The sequence below is a fragment of the Electrophorus electricus genome, chromosome 6 (assembly GCF_013358815.1).
Source record: "Electrophorus electricus isolate fEleEle1 chromosome 6, fEleEle1.pri, whole genome shotgun sequence".
NCBI lineage: Eukaryota > Metazoa > Chordata > Actinopteri > Gymnotiformes > Gymnotidae > Electrophorus > Electrophorus electricus.
This window is the reverse complement of record NC_049540.1, coordinates 18,456,334-18,478,655: the sequence shown is the minus strand read 5'-3', so window position 1 is coordinate 18,478,655 and position 22,322 is coordinate 18,456,334. Positions and strand designations below refer to the sequence as shown.

Genomic DNA, 22,322 nt, shown 5'->3' with positions numbered 1-22,322 from the left:
GAATGTGTTTGAGTAATTCAGTGTTTCTTTCTCTCTTTTTTTGCTTTTTTAAAAAGATATTCAGTGAGGAAATCGATCTGAAACGTTTATAGCATTAGCTGATTAGCTAGCTAACGTACCTGTTAGCTAGTTGACTAATTAGATCGGTAGCTCACTGATGTATTCTCAACAGATTAAATATAGCTAGCGTTAGCATAGCTAATCGCTATATAATAATAATGTTTCTAATAAGATATCTCACTACTGTAAGATATATTTTAGTTTAGCAGTGTTTACAATTGTTTTCTGAATTCTATTTAGTCAATAGCTCATTTAAGTTCTTGTCTTTGCCCCTCTTTATATCAAGATGATGAGGTAGGCCATGCATCATAAGTTTTATTTTGCTGACAGTCTGCCAGTTTCACATCATCTGTCACAAGTGAACTTCAGAGAGTGTCCACCTGATGGTACCACTCAGGCAGCGGAACACGATGTGGATGCCCAGTCACAGGCATCTTTCGCTTTTCGTCCACCTTGCCTGTGCACAGATGGGTCCAGCGGGTAGGTGTCTGATTGTGACACCCACCCTGTCTCATGCCCTGCACAACCAAGTAACCCCTAGGCATGCTTCGACCCATATGACTCCCAGGAGGTACCATCTCACACAAAGAGAAGTCCTCGCATTCAAAAAAAATGAAAATAAACAGAAATTCCATCAAATTCTAATAAACAAAAACATATACAGTACTCCTCAGAAATTTTGGTAAAGATAAGCAAGGAAGACTGAAAAATGTATATGTAATTAATCAACTTGATCTTATTTTAAGATAACCCTACAGTGAAATAAAAAATAAATGACAAATATTCATTATCTCATCTGTTTAGGAACTCTTAGCTAAGTCATCCATGACAATGGACATGATTAGAAAATGCAAATTTGATTGGAATTGCTTTTTGGAATTGCTGCCTCAGATCTGTACCTCACAGTGAGTGCCTCACAGAGCTGTACAAGGACAGACTGTTAGTATTGCTCAAGGTAAGTAAGCACTCTGAGACTAACCAAAATGATAACACAGTGTAAAAATTATATCACTGATTAGAAAGTTTATAACGTACATTTAATTCTTGCACAGACAGGATACATCAGACTAGCGATTACTAAGAAGACAGTTATCATTGTTGAAAAGGGAAAGCTCAACATTGTTGATACTCCAGGTTTTGCAGATGCTATTGACCCCACTAACAGGTATTTCACCATGTTTAAATTAATGTAGCGATCTAAAGGCCAATGCCTTTTTATTTGATCTTTGCAAATTAAAGGGATATTGTACATTACTGTATGCAGTACAATGATATTTTATAAGATGTTGACTGTTTTTCTTTTGTGTCAGACCTTTCAGAAAACAGTAGTATATTGCAGCTACAGCAGTTTTGCCATGGACTTATAAAAAGTGAACTATAAACATAGCCTGTGGATAATGATTTTTCTGTGGTCATTGTGGTCTGGTTGATAATGATGCTCACATTACCATTTTAAATAAATTCAAACAGATTTTCTAACCACCATTAAATAAAATGTGAATGTTTGTGTATACCAAGTGTATACATACATATGTCTGAAAAGGGAAACTAGCCTCTGCATATCTGCCCTCAGCTGGAAACCTGTAGTAGACTATATATTTTTGTCTCCTAGAGTGGAGCAACCATGTGTAAAAAGAGTTGTGTCTCCTCTAAGGTTTACCCAATATAGATGTATATACTCTTAAACTAAATCTGACATTTTGTATTAAATATATAAAGCCAAAATGGTTCATTTTATTGACAACTCTTGTGGATTGTACATGGTACATTTTAATCCTGATACTTTCTTAATATGTATATGTATATGAATGTATATTGTACAAAAAGTCCTCACCTCCTGGGAGAATGTGGTGAGCATGCAGGTTACAAGTTAGTTAATGCTGTACTGGAGTGAAGTAAACGCCCATGGCACAGTATGGCCACTGGTACATGAAGGCAACCTGGTCATTCACCTATTTTCCATGACCTGAGAGAAACTACAAATGATCAGCTATTCTCAATTTTTTTCCCTCTCTTTAGGCAGTATTGAGAAGTGGAGAAAGTACATTGATGTTTCAAATCTGCTGAAGTTCATTTTTTGAAATATAAACTAGAGAATAATGCATAGCTGTCAATTAATTGAATGTCATTAATCCCAAGAAGATAAAGTTGCACTCATATTGTCTGCTTCATATATTAGTGGTCCAGTTTATCTATAGAAGATCCTGAACAGGGAGCTGGATGGCAGCGCCTGCTCTCTCTCTGGGATATCCACCTTTATACGCCCCATATGAAGAACCCCCCCCCCCCCAAAAAAACAAAACAAAACAAAACAAAAAACAGGCATAGGCTGTGTAAAGATGTTCTCATAATGACCATGACTTCATAATGATACCTTATTATTGTTTTTAGGCTCAAAATAAGGAATTTGTGGGTTTTTCCATACTTCCCAGCCAAGTGCACAGAAAATAATTGAAAAGGGGATTTACATTTACACTTATGGTTGGTGGTGAGCTTACTGCATCTGAAAGTTGATATTGTGCCTTAAAAAGGTTATGAACGTAATGTATTAGTGTACTTCCTCTAACTCACTTATCCCAATATTTTGACTCTAGGGGAGTCAGGTTTAGGAAAGTCCACACAGCCTTTTCCTGACAGACATGTACAAGGACAGGAATATGTTAAATGCTGAGGGTAAGGCCCCATGTGTAATCTTAGTGAGCAGATTTAGGACATCTAGATAAATCACTTGGTAATTAGTCACATAACATTAACAATATGAGACAATCTGGGTAGTGATCTAATATATTTACTAGGAATAGGTGGTTACCTTAGACTACTTTAGCTAATATTTACCTGAGAATCTGCACTGCTCATAGAGAGGATCATGAAGACTATAGAAATCATCAGGCATACAGTAGGCATCGAGGAGAAAGGAGTCCTGCAGCTCAGTATTGTGGACACACCAGGATTTGGGGATGCTGTCAACAACACAGGAAGGTAATACAATCTCAAATCAAGGTAAAGCCTCCATAAGCAGGTTTCTGGTAGTAGAGTTAATCTTTTTTGCCTTCATATGATGAATGCTTGTTCAGAGTAGAAGAAACTGCTATAAGATTGTTTTTTCTTTTTATGTTTTTTGATAGCTGGAAGCCAGTAGTGGATTATATTGACCAGCAGTTTGAGCAGTAGTCTACCTATTGATGTGGAGTTCATGAAGGCACTACAGAAGAAGGTCAGCATTGTGCCTGTGCTGGCTAAAGTTGACTGCCTAACAGTACTTGAAGTAGTACAGAAAAAAAAAAGGTGTGTGTCCGATAGGTTAAATATTATCATAAATTGTGTGGATCTGCTGGATTGATAGCAGATCAGTTCGAGACAGTTGCTGTCGGGCATAAGGCATAACACAAGTGTCTGTTATGCATTTGGTCCCTTCTAGATTCAAGAGGAGCTTGAGAGACTTCGGATTAAAATCTACAAGTTTCCTGAGTGACTCAGATGAAGATGAGGAATTCAAATTCCAGGACCAACAGCTCAAAGTTAGTAGCATCATTGAAATGTCCCTGTAACGAGACTCTGGCCCGTTCCATGTGGACAAACAGCAGAGCCAAATGTTAGAGGGATAACGTGGACAATACATGGGACTGAAAGACTTTTATTTTACTTACACCGCTATCAGAGGGAACAAACCTGCCGTTTGCTGGAGTTTTGTAAAGTTATTGTAACTGTTTTACATTGTTCAGAGTGGCCAACTGACTGTGCAGATAACTACTAGAGTTAATGTATATGTGTAGGTAACTACTAGAGTTAATGTACATGAGTAGGTAACTACTAGAGTTAATGTATATGTGTAGATATAGATATATTTATTATAATAAGGTAACGGGAGTTTGGGTTCAAAGCATGTACCTATTTTGTTTTGATTAGCGGTTGTAAGGGGACGAGTTAAGTGTCGTGCCCAGAATTGAGGGGGAGTTGTAGTTTTGGTTCACGTTATTGGAGCAGGTAATTTTCCAAATAGAAAGGGGGAGGATAAAATTGTGATTAATGGCTCTGTGTTTAGATATGGGTATATTTATTTTAATAAGAGAATTTTTGGATAATGGGAAAATGTTTTAAATGATAGCCTTTGTTTTGAACCATAGGGGAGAGATTATGAATTTAATAAATTATGTATCTAGAATGGTTTGGTCTAAGGGGCAAAGATGAAATATAAGGAGTGGCGTTGGAGCATTCCAACGGCATTCCAAGAGAGAGATGCGTTGATTGAGTGCCATAATTGGAAGCACGTAAGTTGCCTTATTTTGGGTTAAAAAGTTTTTTTCCTTGGGTTTTGTTTTTTTTTTTAATTGATTTTTTTTTGTCTGCTTATGGCATCATGCCCCTTTCACTGGATTTTTGAGGAAAATAAATCTCCATTATTGCCATAATTACTACCGAAATCGCCCTCTGTTTGATCTCCCCCTGCTATCCTGTTACAGTTCCTAACCAATTTCTTTAAATGTCTTGTAATAAAAATGTTCTTACTAATGTTCTGACTGAAGGTGCCCTTAAAGGTTAATTCTGCAGATTTTGTAAAGTTTTCTGTTTAATTTGTTTGTTGAAACTAAACAAAGACTTACTAATTTTTATAAAAATGCAGAATTATAGAAAATATTACCAATTCTGGCTCAAAACTTGTGGCAAAAACCACAGTCATTAACTACGTAAGATGTGTATGAATATGTTGCCTGATGCCTTATATTTGCGACAGTTACAATAATTTTGCCATAAGATTTTGGTTTATGTAGGGCAGAGATGTATATGCAAGACGTTGTACTCAAAGGCCGCAAAGAAAATGTACTGATTTACCACCATTTTAACATTGCTTTAAAAGACACATGTAGGTTCACAGGTATTTCAGAAAGCAAACAAAGCAGCTATCTTTACGTTGTAGATGTTGAGAGGTTCCTTTTGCAAATACTGTAATATTAAAAAAAAAACCAAACTAAAATAATTCTATAAATAATTTATCTAAGCTTTGGTTTAAATATATAGTGCTCTTTCTTCCAAAGGACAGCATTCCTTTTGCTGTGGTTGGCAGTAATATTCTAGTGGAAAGCAAAGGCAGAAGATTTTGTGGACGCACAAATCCCTGGGGTGTAGTGGAAGGTACTCAGACCTATTATCCTCCCTGCCTGTGCATTCTCTTTTAATGGTATTGGTATTACATGACTCATAGTGCTTTGTCTGCCTCTAACACACAATGTTCCACAGAATATTTACCCACAGTGTCTCTGAGTGGAACAGTTCCCAAAATTCAAAGAATAAGAATGACAATACCATATGCTTCACATAAGAGATCACCAAACTATGCTTAAAGGCTGCTGACAATTGAATCCAATCATTTCATATTTAAACGAATAGCTTTACATAATTAGTGGTGTGAATCTGCTGCTGTTTCAGTGGAAAACCCTGCCCACTCAGACTTCCTGAAGCTGAGAAGCATGCTGGTCCACACACATTTGCAGGCCTTGAAGGACGTCACTCAGGAGACGCATTACAAGAACTACCACACTCCACAACATTACCCGCATGGTAGTCAGAGAGAGGAAACGTAGGTCTGCACACAAGCAGCCCCACTGAACCCCAGTCCGTGTAACCAACTGAAGGAAAGTGCCTCTGGTGCCTGTAGACAGTGAGATGGAACACCACATTTGGAAGAAAGATGCAGAGGTAACAAAAATATTTCAGTTCTTTTGGCTTCAGAGCTTAGGTCTAATGAGTAACACTGAAAGCATTGTGGGTTTGGTGCTAGGTGGTACATGGATCTTCAGCCACGGTGCTATAGCACTAGAACCTCTCCTATGACCATTGTGGACTAAAGTGGAGGTGCACAATTCTGTTTGGGGTCAGCACACCTTGGTGACATTCCTGCTCTAACAGAGCCATTAGCCCTGGTAATTAAGTGATGAGTTGAGAATCTTGCCCCAAAGAATAGTATTTAAGTTTTGAGTTAAATGTATTCTGCATCCAGAAAATGAGTCAGTGAGACATACACAGTTTGAAATCCTTCTGGTTAGTATAGAGCTATCCCCAGTGCTGTTACAGAACTTTTTCTACACCTTTTTCACTAAATCTGATCTCTTTTCCCTACAGCTGTGGCAAATACAAGAGTTGCTGTGGCGCTTGCAGGAGCAGCTGGGGCCTGGCCAATGAACGCGAGCCAGGCTGCACGGTGCCTCACAGCCACGCCAGGTCCACTCCTCCCTCACAGAGTGGAGAGGAGTTAGCATTCAGCCATTATCCTGCAGTGCAGTTGATTTACCTATAGTATAAACATGTTACATTACACTTAAGGTTTTAACATGCATATTTCAGAGATGTGTGTTAGCTTCTTAGGCCCAGAATTGTCTTAGAAAACCTGAAAATTGTCTTAGTTTGGAAAAAGAATTTCTGGATGATTTTGCTAGACTTTGTTGGCAGTAATCTCTGAAAGTAATGTTATTTTGCAGTTTATGTGTTACTCTTTTGTTTCTAAATACATGTACAGGACAATGTTATAGCTTTAGTTTAGGGACCAGTTTTGTGTTCCTAATAGAACAAAACTATGATAGGATTTAGTAATGCTAGTGTTGATCTGTCAGTAAGAACAAAAGTTAACCATAAATTTGGGTAGTCAAGTAAAAAAAAAAAAGAAAAAAAAAAAAAAAAAAAAGCACAGTACAAATAATCTTGTAAATGTCATAAGATTTATTATGAATAGTCATTATGTTTTTTAATTAATCTAGCATATTTCAACATTACTGTTATTTCTTTTAAACATGGTGGACAATTAAGATTTTAATGCAGCCCAAAATGTACAGGCGATATATAACTTAAACTTTCTCCATAGGGAAAATGCAGATTTTTATATATTTATATATAATATCAATGTAGAACGAGGTCTAATGGTCCCCACCACATCATACAGTATTAAACATGGTCCCAAAAGATTAAGGGGGTGGGGGATTCAATGTTAAACAAAAATTGCAATCTACATGCAAAACCAGGCAACAGCATAATCTTCAAATACAGACGTATATGTGAATGCGTGCATATACATCACATTTATAATACACATACACAGACATATTAAAAAAGGAAACAAAAACACTACTAAATTTTACAAATGTCAGGCTAATTTTTTAAATGCGTTTTCCCCTTAATTAAATTTTTTGTTGCTGCTATTGGGGTTCTTTTTGGGGTTTTTTGTTTGTTTGTTTTTTTTTACTGAGCACATCTCTGTGTATCTCTGGGTCACCAAATATAGGGCAATGTTTTCACAGCTGAAGTGGACATAAGCATACAGTCATCTTTCTCACCTAGGCATGTAAACCAAAAGCCTCAGATTTGCACGTTTTTGTCGGAGTAGTTGGAAGTTAAGAACAGGGCATCACAGTGTTCTGGCTGAAATCGATAGTACGTAGCAATGAAACACTACGTCACAGCATTGTACCACCTTTAGTAGGGTAGCATTCCCCATGCCGTAGTCGCAACATTAAAACTTGGGTCAGAATTTTGGCAGAGGAACCATCACTGCAAGAGTTAAAGAACTATGGAAGTTAAACTATGAAATGACCGAAAGGAAGCAGCATATAATGAAGGGTGTTACATGGATGTTAAGTGGTGAGCAAAACATGATGCAAATATAGGGAGACAGGAACTAATTTAAAGTGGAAAAATTAACAGAGGATTACCATGTAGGCATAAAATCCAAACATAGAAAATAATTTTCTCAAGTTATACAAATGAGAGCACACACACCCACACCCACACCCACAACCACAACCACACAGACCCCCCCCCCCAAAAAAAAAACAAAAAAAAAACTGAAAAGAATACAGGGGCAAGCTCTCACATACGCACTATACTGGCATCCACACAAATGGTACAATGAGTAGAACTACATCAGATTGATTGCCTGTGTGAGTAATTTTTTTTTTTAAGAATTATTTTTGATATATTTAAACAATATCAAGTCCAGTGCTATATTGCATCTGTATTTTTGTGGAGCCGATTAATGCAATATTAAAGATTAATAACAATTAAATCAACAGGATGTAATATTTAAGAAATTCTTATAAGTTATAGCACTGGAATTTGTACATATAAATGCCAAACGTATAATTTGCTGAATATAGTCTGAATGTGTCAGTGCTCTCCTGGTTGCTGAGTGTTTCATTGCTCTGTACAGACATCTAGTTGGAAATAATCAGTCTGTAGAGAACATTGATAAAAGGACATTACAGCTACAGTCACATATTCATATCAGAAAAATGATCTTCAACCATATTTAGGCAGCAGAGGGCGCCATTGGACTTAGACCAGGGGCTAGGCACTTGTATGTTTATCATGTACACATCTGCTCAGTTTGAGGTCTGGTTATTACTAAGATTTTCTGAGACAATAACATGACAAATGCAACACGCCAGAAGTTCCGCTGTGCTGTGAATCTGGTCTTTTGTGTTTTGTTTTTGTTTCACTTTGTTTTTACTTTTTTTCCTTTCTTCTTTTTTGGTGACTGGATGAAAAAGTGCCTGAGAAGTTTCAGTACATTACTTAATCTGAGGAGCAGATAAAAGGGACAGAGAGGCAGAGAAACAAATGCTTCAATTTTTAGCACTCCATTCACTTGTTTAAAAACTGGTTTCATGATTTTAAGCTTGCAAGTGCATTACACATTACTCATTCAGTCTTTGTAACAAAACACAAGAAAGTCCCCTCCTTTTACAGCTCCACACTTAAGTCAGCGAGACTCAAACTCCCATTATTACCTTTGGCAGGAGGCACTCTCACAATGATATACCTCTTACATTTTGTCTTCACACACAAAAACAATAAAGTTCTGTGCTGTACTGACTGATCCATCAAGCTGTTTCTCATGGTCCTCATGCACAGGAGACCCTACAACCTTCCAAGCAACCTTTCACACAGTCTACCTTCCGCATTTCTATCTCATGCTAGCTTAAGCGTGCTCACAGGAAAGGGTGGTACGGTTACCATAGTCACTGGGTTAAGCACGGTCTGCCCCACCAGCCCAGCGTGATGGTGGGCCACCACGGCTGTGGGTTTACCCACCACTGCCCCCTGCGGGGGTTGCCCTGCTGTGCCATTGATCTGGCCATGGGCCTGTGGATGGTGGGCAAGTGTGTGTGTAATGTGGCCCACCATTGCTGGCTGAGAGACGGCCACTGACTGTGGGTAGAGCGCAGTGGGTAGGTGGGCGACCGGGTGCACAGTGATGTGTCCAATTGGCTGACTAGAGGGCGCTATGTGGGCTAAGTGCTTGGAGCCGGCCGGCAGCACGTGGTTGACGGCCTGGATGACGGATGCATGTGACACAGAAGCGTGGGCGATGACTGTGGGCTGAGGAGGGGAGACAATGTGGGCCGGCGGGGGCGGTGCTGGGGCAATGGCCTGGGGGGTCATCACCGGCGCCTGTGGCTGGGGTGGGGGGGCAGAGGGTGGGGTTGAGGGCTTCTGCTGGATGGAGATGTGAGAGGGGAGAGCAGAGGCTGGCGGTACTGGAGCACGGGGCTCAGAGGGGGCCGGCTGGGATCTGCCGACTGATGGGTGAGTGGAGTGCAGGATGTCATCCTCCACATCCTGGTCAAAGTTGTCTTCACCTTCTATAGGAAGAAGAAAGGACTTTATGCAATAACATGTAGTAGTTGAATATGTAGTAGGATCATGATTAATACAGCATAGTGTTATCCATTTTGTATGAACTCCAAGATAATGAAATGCATCATCTGAATTTATCATTAGAATTTATACGTGTGAGCATGTACGCAAGTCATTTCCACAAACCACATTATAATATATTATAATGCATAAGTTCTGACTTATATTATATATAATAAATAACTTATATAAGTTCTGACAGGTTACGACAGTTCATCATTAAACCAATACACTGTCCCAGCCCTAGCTCGCCAGCACGAGTACCTGACGCCGTCGACGTGGAGGCCTGGTCGTCCTCGGGCTGGGCTGTCTGCCGTAGGATGCGGTCCAGCTCCATGACATCCATGCCCTGGCTCAGCTCGTTCTTCAGCTCAGCCAGCCTCTGCTGGGTGGCGATCTTCTCGCGTGCCAACCGCTCCATTTCGTGCTCGTACTCCTTCTCCTTACGCTTCAGTGTCTGCGGCCAGGACGGAGACAGGACAGGTGTTTTCAGCATCCCAAATGTTCAACGCTCATGGGAAACTTCCTCATGACACATATAGCACTTTTTGAATTCAATCCTTCTGGTAAGTCAGTCCAAATCCACAGTAAAGACCACGTCTATGCTCTGGGAAGGCATGGCTATTTTTGTTGTACACCTCCAAGTTAGTAGTGATGTGTCCTGTTTACCCACCAACCCCACAGTCTTTTTAGTTCTCTGACACAAAAGCACATGTAAAAGCTGTTCCTTTTCCCATCAACAGTAGCACAGTAGGCATGGCCCAGACAGAATAAATGCACTGCCTCCTTTTTCAGCCAATAGGCTTATCCATAGAAAACCTGCTTGACCACTTCTGCAAGTTAGTTCCACATGACTCTCTCAGCTGAAAGCCAGCAAACCTTACAACCACTGGTGGGTGTGTCATCTCTGAGCTATGAATCATAACCTCTTGGTTAATGTTCTAACATAGCACTAAAGATTCAACACTGTGGACTCTCAGTAGGGAGTGAGAGAGGGGAGGAGGAGCAAAAACACAGTCACATGGTTAAAAGGTCTGCTGACCCACTTTTACACTGTCAGCTGACAGTGGAGCATTAAAACATGATAGTGGTACTATGGCACGTGGCCTATTGATTTTTGCTGTCTATGAAAGGCCTTCCCCAAGATGCAACAAAGAACAAAACAATGTCCACTCAAGTCAAATGATAACATGAGGACAAAAAATTGTTTATGAAAATGGAGCTGGAGAGAAAAAAAAAAGTACTACAGGTCACATTTAGAACCGCAGAGGAAGAAAGAATAAGTGAACAAAACATAACCATGAAACAGTCCCATGGATGCATGTTTAAAAAATGTTTTTAGAGCATGTTTTTAGTAAAACAGAAAAGGCTGTTTAACCTCACCTTAAACACCCCCCGCCATCCCCCAACCTTTCCTGATCTGCCTGAGCCCAGGACACGTGATGGCCCAAACACACGTCTATCATCTTGCTTCCCCCTCCAGCCTGCTACTACTGCTGTTCTCTGCCACAGCCACTAGTGACCAGAGGACCGCTTGTGGGCACCAAACTACTCCAGGGCTAAAGAGCAGAGCAGCCTACACAATTGCCATGACTGTGAGTGTGTCCTAGAATGGGACAATGGTGGACAAGATGACAGGAAGGCAACGACCCGGGGGGTGGGAGTGGGGTGAGAGGTGGTTGGATCAATCCATGCCAAAAAGAAGAAAGAGAGGAAATACATGCAGAGAAGAAAAGTACATTTATGGTTTCCAGAAGGTACAGTCTACATTTGCATGTAATAATATAACACTGATAATCTTAAGGGGAACAAGATTGTAGCTGGATGCTGCTCTTGACTCGAGAGTGCAGCATGCATGAACCCTTGTGGAGCCTGATCCGGGATTAGTGAGACGGAGTCATCTAGCTGGTGGATGTACCTTAAATTCCCTTCACACAGAAACTCAAAATGAGAAACACAAAGGGACACACAACCCATCTTCATGTATTAAACAACACATTTCACTATTAAAAATTAGTAAGGGATTCAAACTAAATCTGGTAGAAGAGTTTATATAGAGAGAATACAAAAATGTAGCAAGGGTATCCAAATTCTTTAACAAAAGGTATCTGATCTTACCTCTGGTGACATGCAATTTATTTCAGTGCAGTGCAGTTTAAAGGAATGACACAGTATAAGAAATGAGTGAATTTAGTACTGGCTCATCACATCAAGGCTCGAGCTGGTCCAAAACAGGTGAGACTAAAATGGTCGACATCAAAAGTAGTGGTTAGAGCCCATGACTCCAAGGACAAGATTGATTCTCAAACAAATCACATATTAGTTTGATCAATTTTCTGAGTTTTGCTTTTTGGAATAGTGACATATGAAACAGTCCCAGATCTAGAATGTTGCAATCCTGCAAATCTTGGTTTCTGTCTTGGGGCACAGAAATCCTTCAACCATCCAGCTGTGTGACTCTGCTGGACTGGATTTTGCACACCCCAAAACCAGTACATGGGCCCAGTAATGCATGTAACAACAAAACACACGAGGCAGTTACCATTTCTGACTCATCAAACTTGTTGAGATGCATTATTCAGCTCATCTCATCCTATTGGCTGTTTTGGTTTAAAACCAGGTGGGAGTGACTGTCGTTCTACAGTTATTTTCCCATCATGTCACATGATGTGTTTCCTGCCCTACTGCCTAAAAATGGGCATTCACTTTGGTCAGGACTGTCATATGATTTGATGAGTAAGAGCTTCAGGAATAGAGGACTCTTTAGCACTATATGATCATAGCTTGAGTACAGCAGTTTAGCAAAGTTTCATAATGCAGAGATGCAGAAAACACCACAAGGATCACAATTGGACAACATTCTGGATAGTAGTCAGTTTCACATTGAATTTCATGTAAATTAAACAGAGTAGTATAACAATCCTCTAACTCTTCCTCAGTGGTCAGAGTCTGACCATGAGACCATGTCTTACTGGATAGCATTTGGTGGTGAACTGTTGTTAGTGTAGTATAGCAGTGACAGGGTAGTGGGTGTTGTGCTGGTATGAATGCATCACGCACAGCAGTGTTGCTGGAGATTTTACACGTCACTGCTGGGTGGTTTGCCACCCAAAAATATCCCGCAGTGGTCCTGATGAGTTGGGGGATGGCTACAGAGATGAACAGGAAAGAGGGTGGCTGACAAATTGCACATAGCAACAGACAGGCCAGAGTAATGGAACACCCATATGACAGTGGTACATACGTTTCCAGGTAGGTGTGTCTAATAATTGGGTGGCGAGTGTGTGTGTCTCATATATACATAAACACACACACACACACACACACACACATATATATACATATATGTATGTTTATATATATATATATATATATATATATATATATATATATATATATATATATATATATATATATATTTATATATATTATATATATATATATAAACATACATATACGTATATATATATATATATACATACATATACGTATATATATATATTATATATATATATATATATATTATATATATATATATAAACATACATATACGTATATATATATATATATACATACATATACGTATATATATATATATATATATATATATATATATATATATATATATACACACACACACACACACACACATATATATATATAAATAAACATACATATATACATATATGTATATATATATATATATGTATGTTTATATATATTATATATATATAAACATACATATACATATATATATATATATATATATATATATATATATATATATATATATATATATATATATATATATAAACATACATATACGTATATATATATGTATGTTTATATATATTATATATATATATATATAAACATACATATACGTATATATATATGTATGTTTATATATATTATATATATATATATATAAACATACATATACGTATATATATATATATATATATATATATATATATATATATACACACACACACACACACACAATTATATATATATATATATATATATATGTATATATATATATATGAGACATGACACATGAATACATGATGCATGAATATAGCCTGGTATTCCTTATTTATTAGACAATTTAAATGAATTTTTCAGGGCTAGTCAGAGTATACCTTAGCCTTGAGATATTGGCTTGCTGTAAGCCATATTTTATTTATTAATAAAAAACATGTTTCAAGAACGACTCAATGCCATCACAAAGTGATGCTTTAGTTATGGATAGTGCTTCTAGCCTCAGTATAATACATCAGTCCATGCAGTGATGGACAGACACGACGAGAAAGAGGAGATGTGTTGGTGTCCAGGGATGCACAACTCTGCCCGTGCAAAATGCCCAAGCCACTGAGCAGACAGCCTCCTTTGAGTCCCCGCAGGATATCACCACGGCAACAGCTGGAACCCACCACAGTCTCCCTGGCAACGAAACATAAAGGGAGCAGCGTGGCGAGGGGGTGGGGGCGGCAGTTTGGCAGGGGCGGAACCGAGTGCGATCGGAGCCAATGTGATTGCACGACTGCCGGCATGTTCCACTCTGACGCCTCTCACACGTACACCTCCCCCTCCCTTTTACTTTTATAACACCCCCCCCCCCAAGTGCTTTCTCTGTAATTACAGTCTCCCCTACACTCTCGCTTTCACTTTAGCGATGAATGATCTGTCCTTTAGAGCTCTCTGCCATTAACAGTGATGTGAGAGGACGTAGCTGCATCCTCGATGGTTCTGGAACAAACATCTAAAGAGTCCGGTTGTGTGGGGCTATCACTTTAGAATGCATTATGAGTACAATGAATGCAGAGACACAGCGTGACCATGAGACAGTCAATTCCGTCAATTATTCGACTGACCCAAGGCAAGGGCGGGTGGCTTGACCGCAAGGAAGGGCAGGCTGGGTGTATTACATCAGCAGCGAGTCGGCATGCAGAAGCAGAGGGACTCCCCGCTGTTCACTGCCCACGAGTTATGTCCTAACGCTGTCGCCTTAGCAACACCGATTTGTGGGGGGGAGGGGGTTGTGGATGGGCTCAGGTTGGGGGGGGGGGGGTACGCGGAAAAAGGGCTCAACGATGAACCACGCCATGGCTGAAATGCAGGTGCGCCATTATCCCTGTTCTTTTGGGCCCTGTCCTCCCTGTGCTCTCGGTGCCTAACAAGGCTGTAGCTCTCAGCCAGCAAGCATGTGCGCCGTGTCTGGCAGACCCAGCCAGAGGGAGGAAGCAAGTGGGAGGGGAGGGGAGGGGAGGGGAGGGGAGGGGCTTGTCTAAAGAAGCAGCTGACGTCGACAGGCTTGCGCTCTCCATGTGCTCATTCCTCACGTGGCCTCGGGAGCAGGCAGCGAGCGAGCAAGGGAAGAGCTGAAGGGAGAAGGAGGGAGAGAGGGAGAGAGAGGAAGCAGTAAAATCTCTGGCTTGGTGCCAGTAAGGGAGAATTCCATGTTCCATGTGTTGGTGCATGGTCTAAATTCTCCAAACTACAAACAGTTTTTTGGCCCTTGTAAGCATTACATCAAAAGAGACACATTATAAAAACAAAAAAATCTAATTTGTTAAGATCTATTTAATAATAATAATAAAAAAAATATATTATTAATTAATGTACATCTAACAACTTTAAGTTACATTACACTAACCATGAGAAGATTAAGTTTAATCAAAGAAGCAGAGAATAATTAGGCTAATCGATCCAAAAAGCCTCCTCTCGTTCATGGAAAAAACAAAAACAAACAAAAAACATTGTTATTTATGACCAAAGCAGCATGGTGTGTACAGAAATACTGACATTACAATAAACCCCAAATACAAAGAGGCAGACAGGTGCAAGGTGAAAAGAGGGATGAAGTGACATAAGAGATAATGACTAGACAAGGTCTCCCTGCAAGAATGGAAGTGGGCGAGGGAGACATATGCCCATGGCACTGTTCTGCCAATAGCACCCTTGCTGTGCAAGAGTGTGTGGGAGGGTGGGAGGGAGAACGAGAGAGAGATAGAGAGAGAACATGTGAGACCTCAAATGAATCTGGCTCCAAAATCACAATCCTGCGGCTAGTTCCAAAACGAAAGAGAAGGCCCGTGGGTGCAAAATCAGTTCTTGAGCATATCTGGCAAGTTTGCACCCTTGATCAGTCCAATATCTTTTTTTCCCTTTTTCTTTTCCTTTTGGATTCAGTCTTCCATCAAATCTCAGCTCCGACGGTTCAGGTCAGTCAAGCATCGTTCACCAGCAATCTGACCCTTGATCACCACTCTGACCCGCCGTTTTAAACATTAACCTTTCGACAACAACAACCTCCTTAATCCAATCCTGTCCACACCAATGACGATTCAAGATCGAAGTTTCATAAATGCTTGACCTAAGGGCATTACATTAACAGAAACTCACAAATCTGCTACCTTACACACATTTCGGGTCAACACAGAGACCAGAGCAAGGCTTTACAATAACAGCTCCAAAACCTCACTCCAACTCCTCCTTTTTGTCCCCACTGCTCTTAACTTCAACCTTCATTTCATTTTCTTTTTCTCTCTCTTTTGTTAAACTGAACCATAGCCAATTTCCAGTAAGTAGGTCTCTCCTTTACCCTGTCACATGACAGCGCCACCAATCTGGGAGGGCAAACACGCCCTACCCGTGTGTGTACGTGTTTGAGACTTCAGAGCACTCAAAAAGGCAACCCAGTCCTCACCTGGATATAGCGCAGGGCACTTCTGAGCACGCTCAGATTGGAGGTCTTCTTCTCATCCACGTTGGGAACGTTCCTCTTCAGGGTTTCAAAGCATTCCTTCAGATGTGCTCGCCTGCAGGTGCCACACAGAGCGCGTCATGAGAGATCAATGCCATCCTTGCCCTTACTGCGCCATTGCAAAATGTGATTCGTTGCTTGTGTTCATTTGGCAGTATCAGAGAGGAGATATCAGTGCACAGCACGCTGCCGTTACAGAGAGAAGGCATCTAAAAATGCCTGCAAAGCTACTTCTGTGTTCTGTAATAGCATTTCTATAATTCGCTCATTTATGAATATCTTCCACCCACACCACCATTATGTTTAGCTCCAAGAATGGGTTAAATGGAACAGTGTAGGCTGGTTAATTCATGATAAGAGTGTCTAGACAGAACACAGACCAAGTACTTTGAACAGAGAAGGGTTAAAAAGATGTTCCATATCATTATTAAATAATTCATGACATTATATTTTTTAATGGTAAGCTAGCCTGGTAAACAATGAATCTCTGGTTAAATAACTGGGGATCTATTAAAATACGTATAGACATATACACGCATATCTCCTGATGTGGCATAAAGTTTCTTTAGGCCTATTATTTTCCAGTCAAACTTACCTTGTTGCCTTAACGCTTATCAATTACATTTCTCTCTTTCTCTTTTTTATCACATTCAAAAGAAACCATAATTCAAGATCAGCTATAAAAAGTATAAAATGTTATCTTTATATAATTTCTTTTGAAGTTCCCTCAAACCCTTTTTAATATGGTTAAATACCAGACTGATGTATTATACAAGACATTTATTACTGATGTATTATACGGAGTATTATACAGGACAATTAGGCATTTGTTTTTTGTTCTTATAAGTGCTGGTTGCAGAATGCGTATAACAAAATAAAACAGAAATAAAGAGGCAAATAATAATGTGCCCTTACCTGTTCTTTTCTAGCTTATTGTGCACCTCTCTGGTTCCAGCTCTGTAAGTACAGGATTGATGCATTTAGGTTAAAACATGTAAGCTGTCCAGGATCAGTGGGCACGCTACATGCGCTCTTGGTCACTCTTATACCTTTCCATGGATATTTTAAAATGCTCAAACATCAATTAGTTCAGTTAAAAACATTCTTTAATTTGCATCCCTCACATTAACAGCATTTTGCAAAGAGCTGCGTTTTAAGACTTTAAAAGAAAAAAAAAAATCAATAAAAATGCCAAATCAAATCAGCAGACTGCTCAGAAGGGTGAAAAGTCATTCCATTACATAATTAGGCATGTTAAGAAGCAGTGTTCTTACCCTCCAGGTCGCCTCTTCCCCTCCAGGCCACGGGCGTCCTCCAAGGCTGCACCATTGGGTCTGGCTGGTTGTGTGGCCTGGCCCTGGGGTGGGGCCAGGGCAGGCTGAGGCAACAGGGCATGCTTGGTTGCTGGGTGCTGGGCAGTGATGACAGGGGCCGGATATGGCTGTAGCAAGGCCTGCGACTGTTGTTTGGGGCTACTCCCAGAGAGAGGCAGGGGAGGGCCAGCCTCCGTCTTTATGTGGGTCAACAGGTGCTGCTGTGGTTGTTGCTGCTGCTGCTGCTGCTGCTGCTGCTGCTGGTGCTGGTGCTGCTGGGGGGGAGAATAGGCATCCTTCACTGCAGAGCTGAACAGAGGGGCAGTTTGGGGGGACAGAGCTGTTGCCAAGGGGGTCATGGAGGAGGCGGTGTGGAGGGCCTGTGCTGCAGGGTTAGTAGAGACTATGGGGAAGGGGATGACAGTGATGGGGACTGATGGAGGGATGGGAGGGGGCGGCGCTGGGGGGTGGGGTCTGTGACGGTGGGGCTCCGCCCGTGTCTCGTCAGCCCAGGTCACATGGTTGACGTGCACAGGCTGGACAGGCAAGGCAGTGACCTCAGGTCGCTTCACCTCAGACCCAAGGGAGCAGAGGGCTCTCTCTCGCCGCTCCTCCTCATCTGCAAAGAGAGAAATCAAATCAAAATATCAAACTAATTTTTGCATGCTAGAATAAAAAAAAAAAAAAAAAATCTAACTCATTTTTACATGCTGCTATAGAAAGGGAGAGATACATCAAAGTTTTGCTTGAACTTGGCTTCAAGATTTGGGAAGGAATCCCAGATACTGAGATGAAGCAGCAGACTGCAAACTGAACCATGCCACCTGATTTGGAACAATGAGTTCTAAGATAAAATTACCATATGGACCTCTGCCAGGACATGAAATACTGAAAATCCAGCGCTGCCAGAAACAAGAACTCTTCCCATGATCTGACTTTAAAACAGGTACAGCAGGACAAATCAGTTGGCAGCTAACCACAGTGAGGACTTTTAATCTTGGTAAAGGAGATCTGAGAGCTGTGAGTCTGACTGCATCACTGTCTCTTTAAGAGAGAAGCCCTGGTCCGGGTCTGGCCTGCTCCCCAATACTGGAGCGCTGACGTCACCCAGCAGCCCACGGGAGAAGCAAAGGGAATCTGAGGACAAGCCAGACCACCTCGCCTGCAGCCCAACCAGACTCTTCCATTGGCTGGCTAACTGTGACTGACAGATGAGGCAGTATGGTAGGATGGGTCCCTGAAACCTCAAGGGTTGCTGCTTTTGTGCAGCGGGTTGAAAACAAAAAGGGGGGAGGGGACTGCAGCTGCCGTCTTTCAGCTGATGTCATTACTGCTACAGCCACTCCACCCCCACCGCCGCAGGGAGCCCGTAACGCAGCCACAACCGGCACAGCCAGGCGGCGGTTGCCATGGACACGTGGAGACCAACAGACTTGCACATGGGAATCCTCGTCTGTTCGTGAGGCTAGGAGCTGAGCGACCGCAACGAGGCAACGTGCTCAGAAGGCTCCTCCTCCTCTTGGGCATCCAGCCGCTCGTAAGGAACAAGCCATTGGCCGTGCTGAGGAAAGGTGTAACCAGGAAACACAAAACAGACTCAGGCACCTGTAACAAGGACTGGGCGTGGGTCATATGACATTCACACAAGAAAAAAAGGCCCTCTCATATGCACACATTTACTCGAACAGGCAAAACGAAGTAACAGCACACAGCAAACAATGATCACGGGTGGTAGACATCAAACGGCCCAGACAGAGCCTGAATCAGTGACCTCTCTACAAAAGGGACACAGGCTCAGAACTAAGAGCTTAGCAGACGAACAGCGCTGTGATCACAGAGCACTGGAGGGGAGGGCTCAACTCTTCCAGCCCTGCCTTTCTGGCACGGCAGAGCCTGCTCTCCTGACATAGATTATACAGACTGTTATGAGTCAGGGAAAAAGGTGCCAACAGGACACAGCCATTTGACTTCCCTCCCTCCCTCCCTCCCTCCCTCCCTCCCTCCAGAGCACATGCAATTACTCGCACATACAGTCTGGAGCACAAACAAAGCAAGGCACCCATGCGAGGCTGCATGGGCCCAGATGCATGCAGCCTAGGAGATGCGATGACCCAATCAGTTAAGAGCCTTCTCCATGGCATGTTCAAAAGAAAACAAGTGAGAGAGCACAGACTATTACATAGAAAACATAGGTGAAGATCTTATTATGTATGTTGTAAGGCCTATGTGCTTTTGATTGACAGCTATCAAAATACAGAACGATTGTATTTGTGAGCTAATAAATGTTTGGCTCAGTCAGATATTACTAAGTATTGTGCATCAGATGTCTCCTAGCAAATTGTTGGAGTGGTTCTGGTTCAACACAACCAGAAACACAGGCCAGTACATAACCACCACAGAGTCCTTAATAGTCTCTGGAGCACACAATCTTAACTTCATTAACTCCAATATCCCACTGAAATATTCTGCAAGGGAACAAAGTCCAAATGGTGTTCAAGGCCCATAAAAAATTGTTTGGCATGCACTCGAACTAAAAAGGCATAAGCTCTTCTGCTAAAGATACAGAAGGGTTATTCTATACATTTTTAGAAGAGTCCTGTCTGGTTAGTTTTGTGGGGACACACACCTTTGATACACCCTCTTTTAGAGCAATGTGATTTGTTTGTTTACATCAGATGGTTGCTACGAGGTCTGATATTATTCTCAAATCTGAGATATGTCAGGAGAGGAACAATGAGAAGTTCATTTCCATGTTATTTCCATTTGAAGGAAAAAAGAAATTATTTCATAACAGCCAAAAAAAGCCTACTTTGACTTGCGCGAAAAAAAGTACATTATATAACTTCTTCATTGAAGGGAGGGGGGGTTGCCCTAGTTTCTCCCCCGTTGTGACCTGCGCCAGGCGGTGGGCCGTCTTCATGGGGGTGGGAGTGGAGGGTGGGGGTGTCTGGCACGCACGTGGTAGCAGGGGCGGTCTTTCAGCACGCGGTATTTGCTAGGGGTGTGGATTCACTGACACGTCATCTCGAGAATGAAACAAAAAACCGACTCCCAGATTTTATCGATAAAAACTGTCGAACTAGAAATATAGCAAGCAAGTATTAAAACTAGGAGCTATGCCTGCGATAATCGGACACAATGCGCATAAACCTGCACCGATAAATCATAAAAGAAAAAGCGAGATGGCCTTGAAAGTCATGAGATATCTACTCGGCAATGTCATTATGTAAAAAAGCCTCAGGTCCGTTGCCACCGCCCAACGCACAGACAGCACGACATTCGCTTACTATTTAGATAGGTAATTAGGATACAAATGAGATCAAATTTAGCCACCAATCAGTAGGGATCGATTTTAATTCTAGGTGCCGACTCTTCAGAATATAAAACAATCACAATAACTTCCCAAATAATTATGTTAAAATACCTAAGCTTATTAATATCGACCGAAAAAAGAAGAGTCCGCGCCATACAAGACAATCTGCCAGGGAAAGAATGTACCCACCCACCGCAGCGGTACTGAGCGCGCATAGTAGCAGACTAAATATAGAATGGATTTAACCCGGAAACCGAGTAAGAAAAATATGCCCTAATCGCGCTCCTTACCACCCGGCAGATTACAATGGCAATCACACTTCAAGACAAAGACTGGACATTCACAATGACATGATCCGCATGTCATTTAACGTGCACTTCCTTACGAAGGTCCAACGTGCTGCACTGTTCTGTCGGCTTCGAAATCATTTGACCAGGAACAAATCCGGTTGTTAATTCATCAGTACCTAATTATTGTCTACAAAATCAACAATTACCCAGGCAGACTCCCCCTCCCGCCTTACCACGTGTAATCTGTTGTTGCTGGGCTTGCCACTCCAGATACCTAGCCGCCTCCAACAGCGTATCGATACTCATTTCGTACACCGATACAATGCGGTCTATTTAAAAATGCAAGCGGGGCCCCTGTTGCCGGTGTCCGAAGTTGCTCAATCGCACTATAATACAAAGGGGTCCAAAGAGAGTCATAAACTATCCAACGCTCTTCAGAAAATCCTCAGATATTCATTACTTGACTTGCAACAAGATGGCGATGCGAGTAACAGAAAACACAACAAGTCGAAGGCATAGCATTCACGATCCGCCCTCTTCACTGCTACTCCTCCCCAATACTACCAGCTATCAAAAAGTAGGGCAAAGCACAACGCCCGAAAGACAGCCGGATCGGGAGTTTTCTCATAGATGCAAACATTAAAAAGGAAACTACAGCGTCGTTCTCCTCTTTTAAAATGCGAAATTGGGTGTGCATGCATGATATCCACTCCAAGTGTCTTTATCCTGATTAAATGTGCATGATAAAGCGAGTAATATGTGCAGTCTCCAAGGGATCCAGCTTCCGTGTTTTCGACACTGCCGTTCCCTGCAGTATATTTGCATATGATTAAAACATGTCGATGCGAGGGAACCAATGGGCGTAGAGAACAACACGGCATGGTGTCTGTCCA

The 22,322-nt window shown here is 41.4% G+C and overlaps 2 protein-coding genes across 2 annotated transcripts; one reads left to right on the top strand and one right to left on the bottom strand.

Moving 5' to 3' along the window:
• Positions 1–361: 361 nt before the first annotated feature.
• Positions 362–6,237, top strand: sept4a (septin 4a). The gene is given in 16 exon segments (XM_035526906.1): positions 362–490; positions 545–631; positions 2,452–2,548; positions 2,655–2,679; positions 2,681–2,733; positions 2,919–3,039; positions 3,186–3,227; positions 3,229–3,349; positions 3,479–3,528; positions 3,530–3,578; positions 5,094–5,190; positions 5,485–5,593; positions 5,595–5,639; positions 5,672–5,695; positions 5,697–5,754; positions 6,178–6,237. Coding segments are annotated over 16 exon segments (1,167 nt in total).
• A 519-nt stretch (positions 6,238–6,756) lies between these two features.
• On the bottom strand, positions 6,757–21,957 carry mntb (MAX network transcriptional repressor b). The gene is made up of 6 exons (XM_035527378.1): positions 21,663–21,957; positions 17,788–18,445; positions 17,429–17,470; positions 16,457–16,568; positions 10,009–10,201; positions 6,757–9,689 (listed from the first exon to the last, which is right to left on the bottom strand). Exons 1-6 carry the CDS (start codon positions 21,733–21,735, stop codon positions 9,016–9,018), a joined length of 1,752 nt encoding a protein of 583 aa, XP_035383271.1. The 5' UTR covers positions 21,736–21,957; the 3' UTR covers positions 6,757–9,015.
• Between the last annotated feature and the right edge of the window lie 365 nt (positions 21,958–22,322).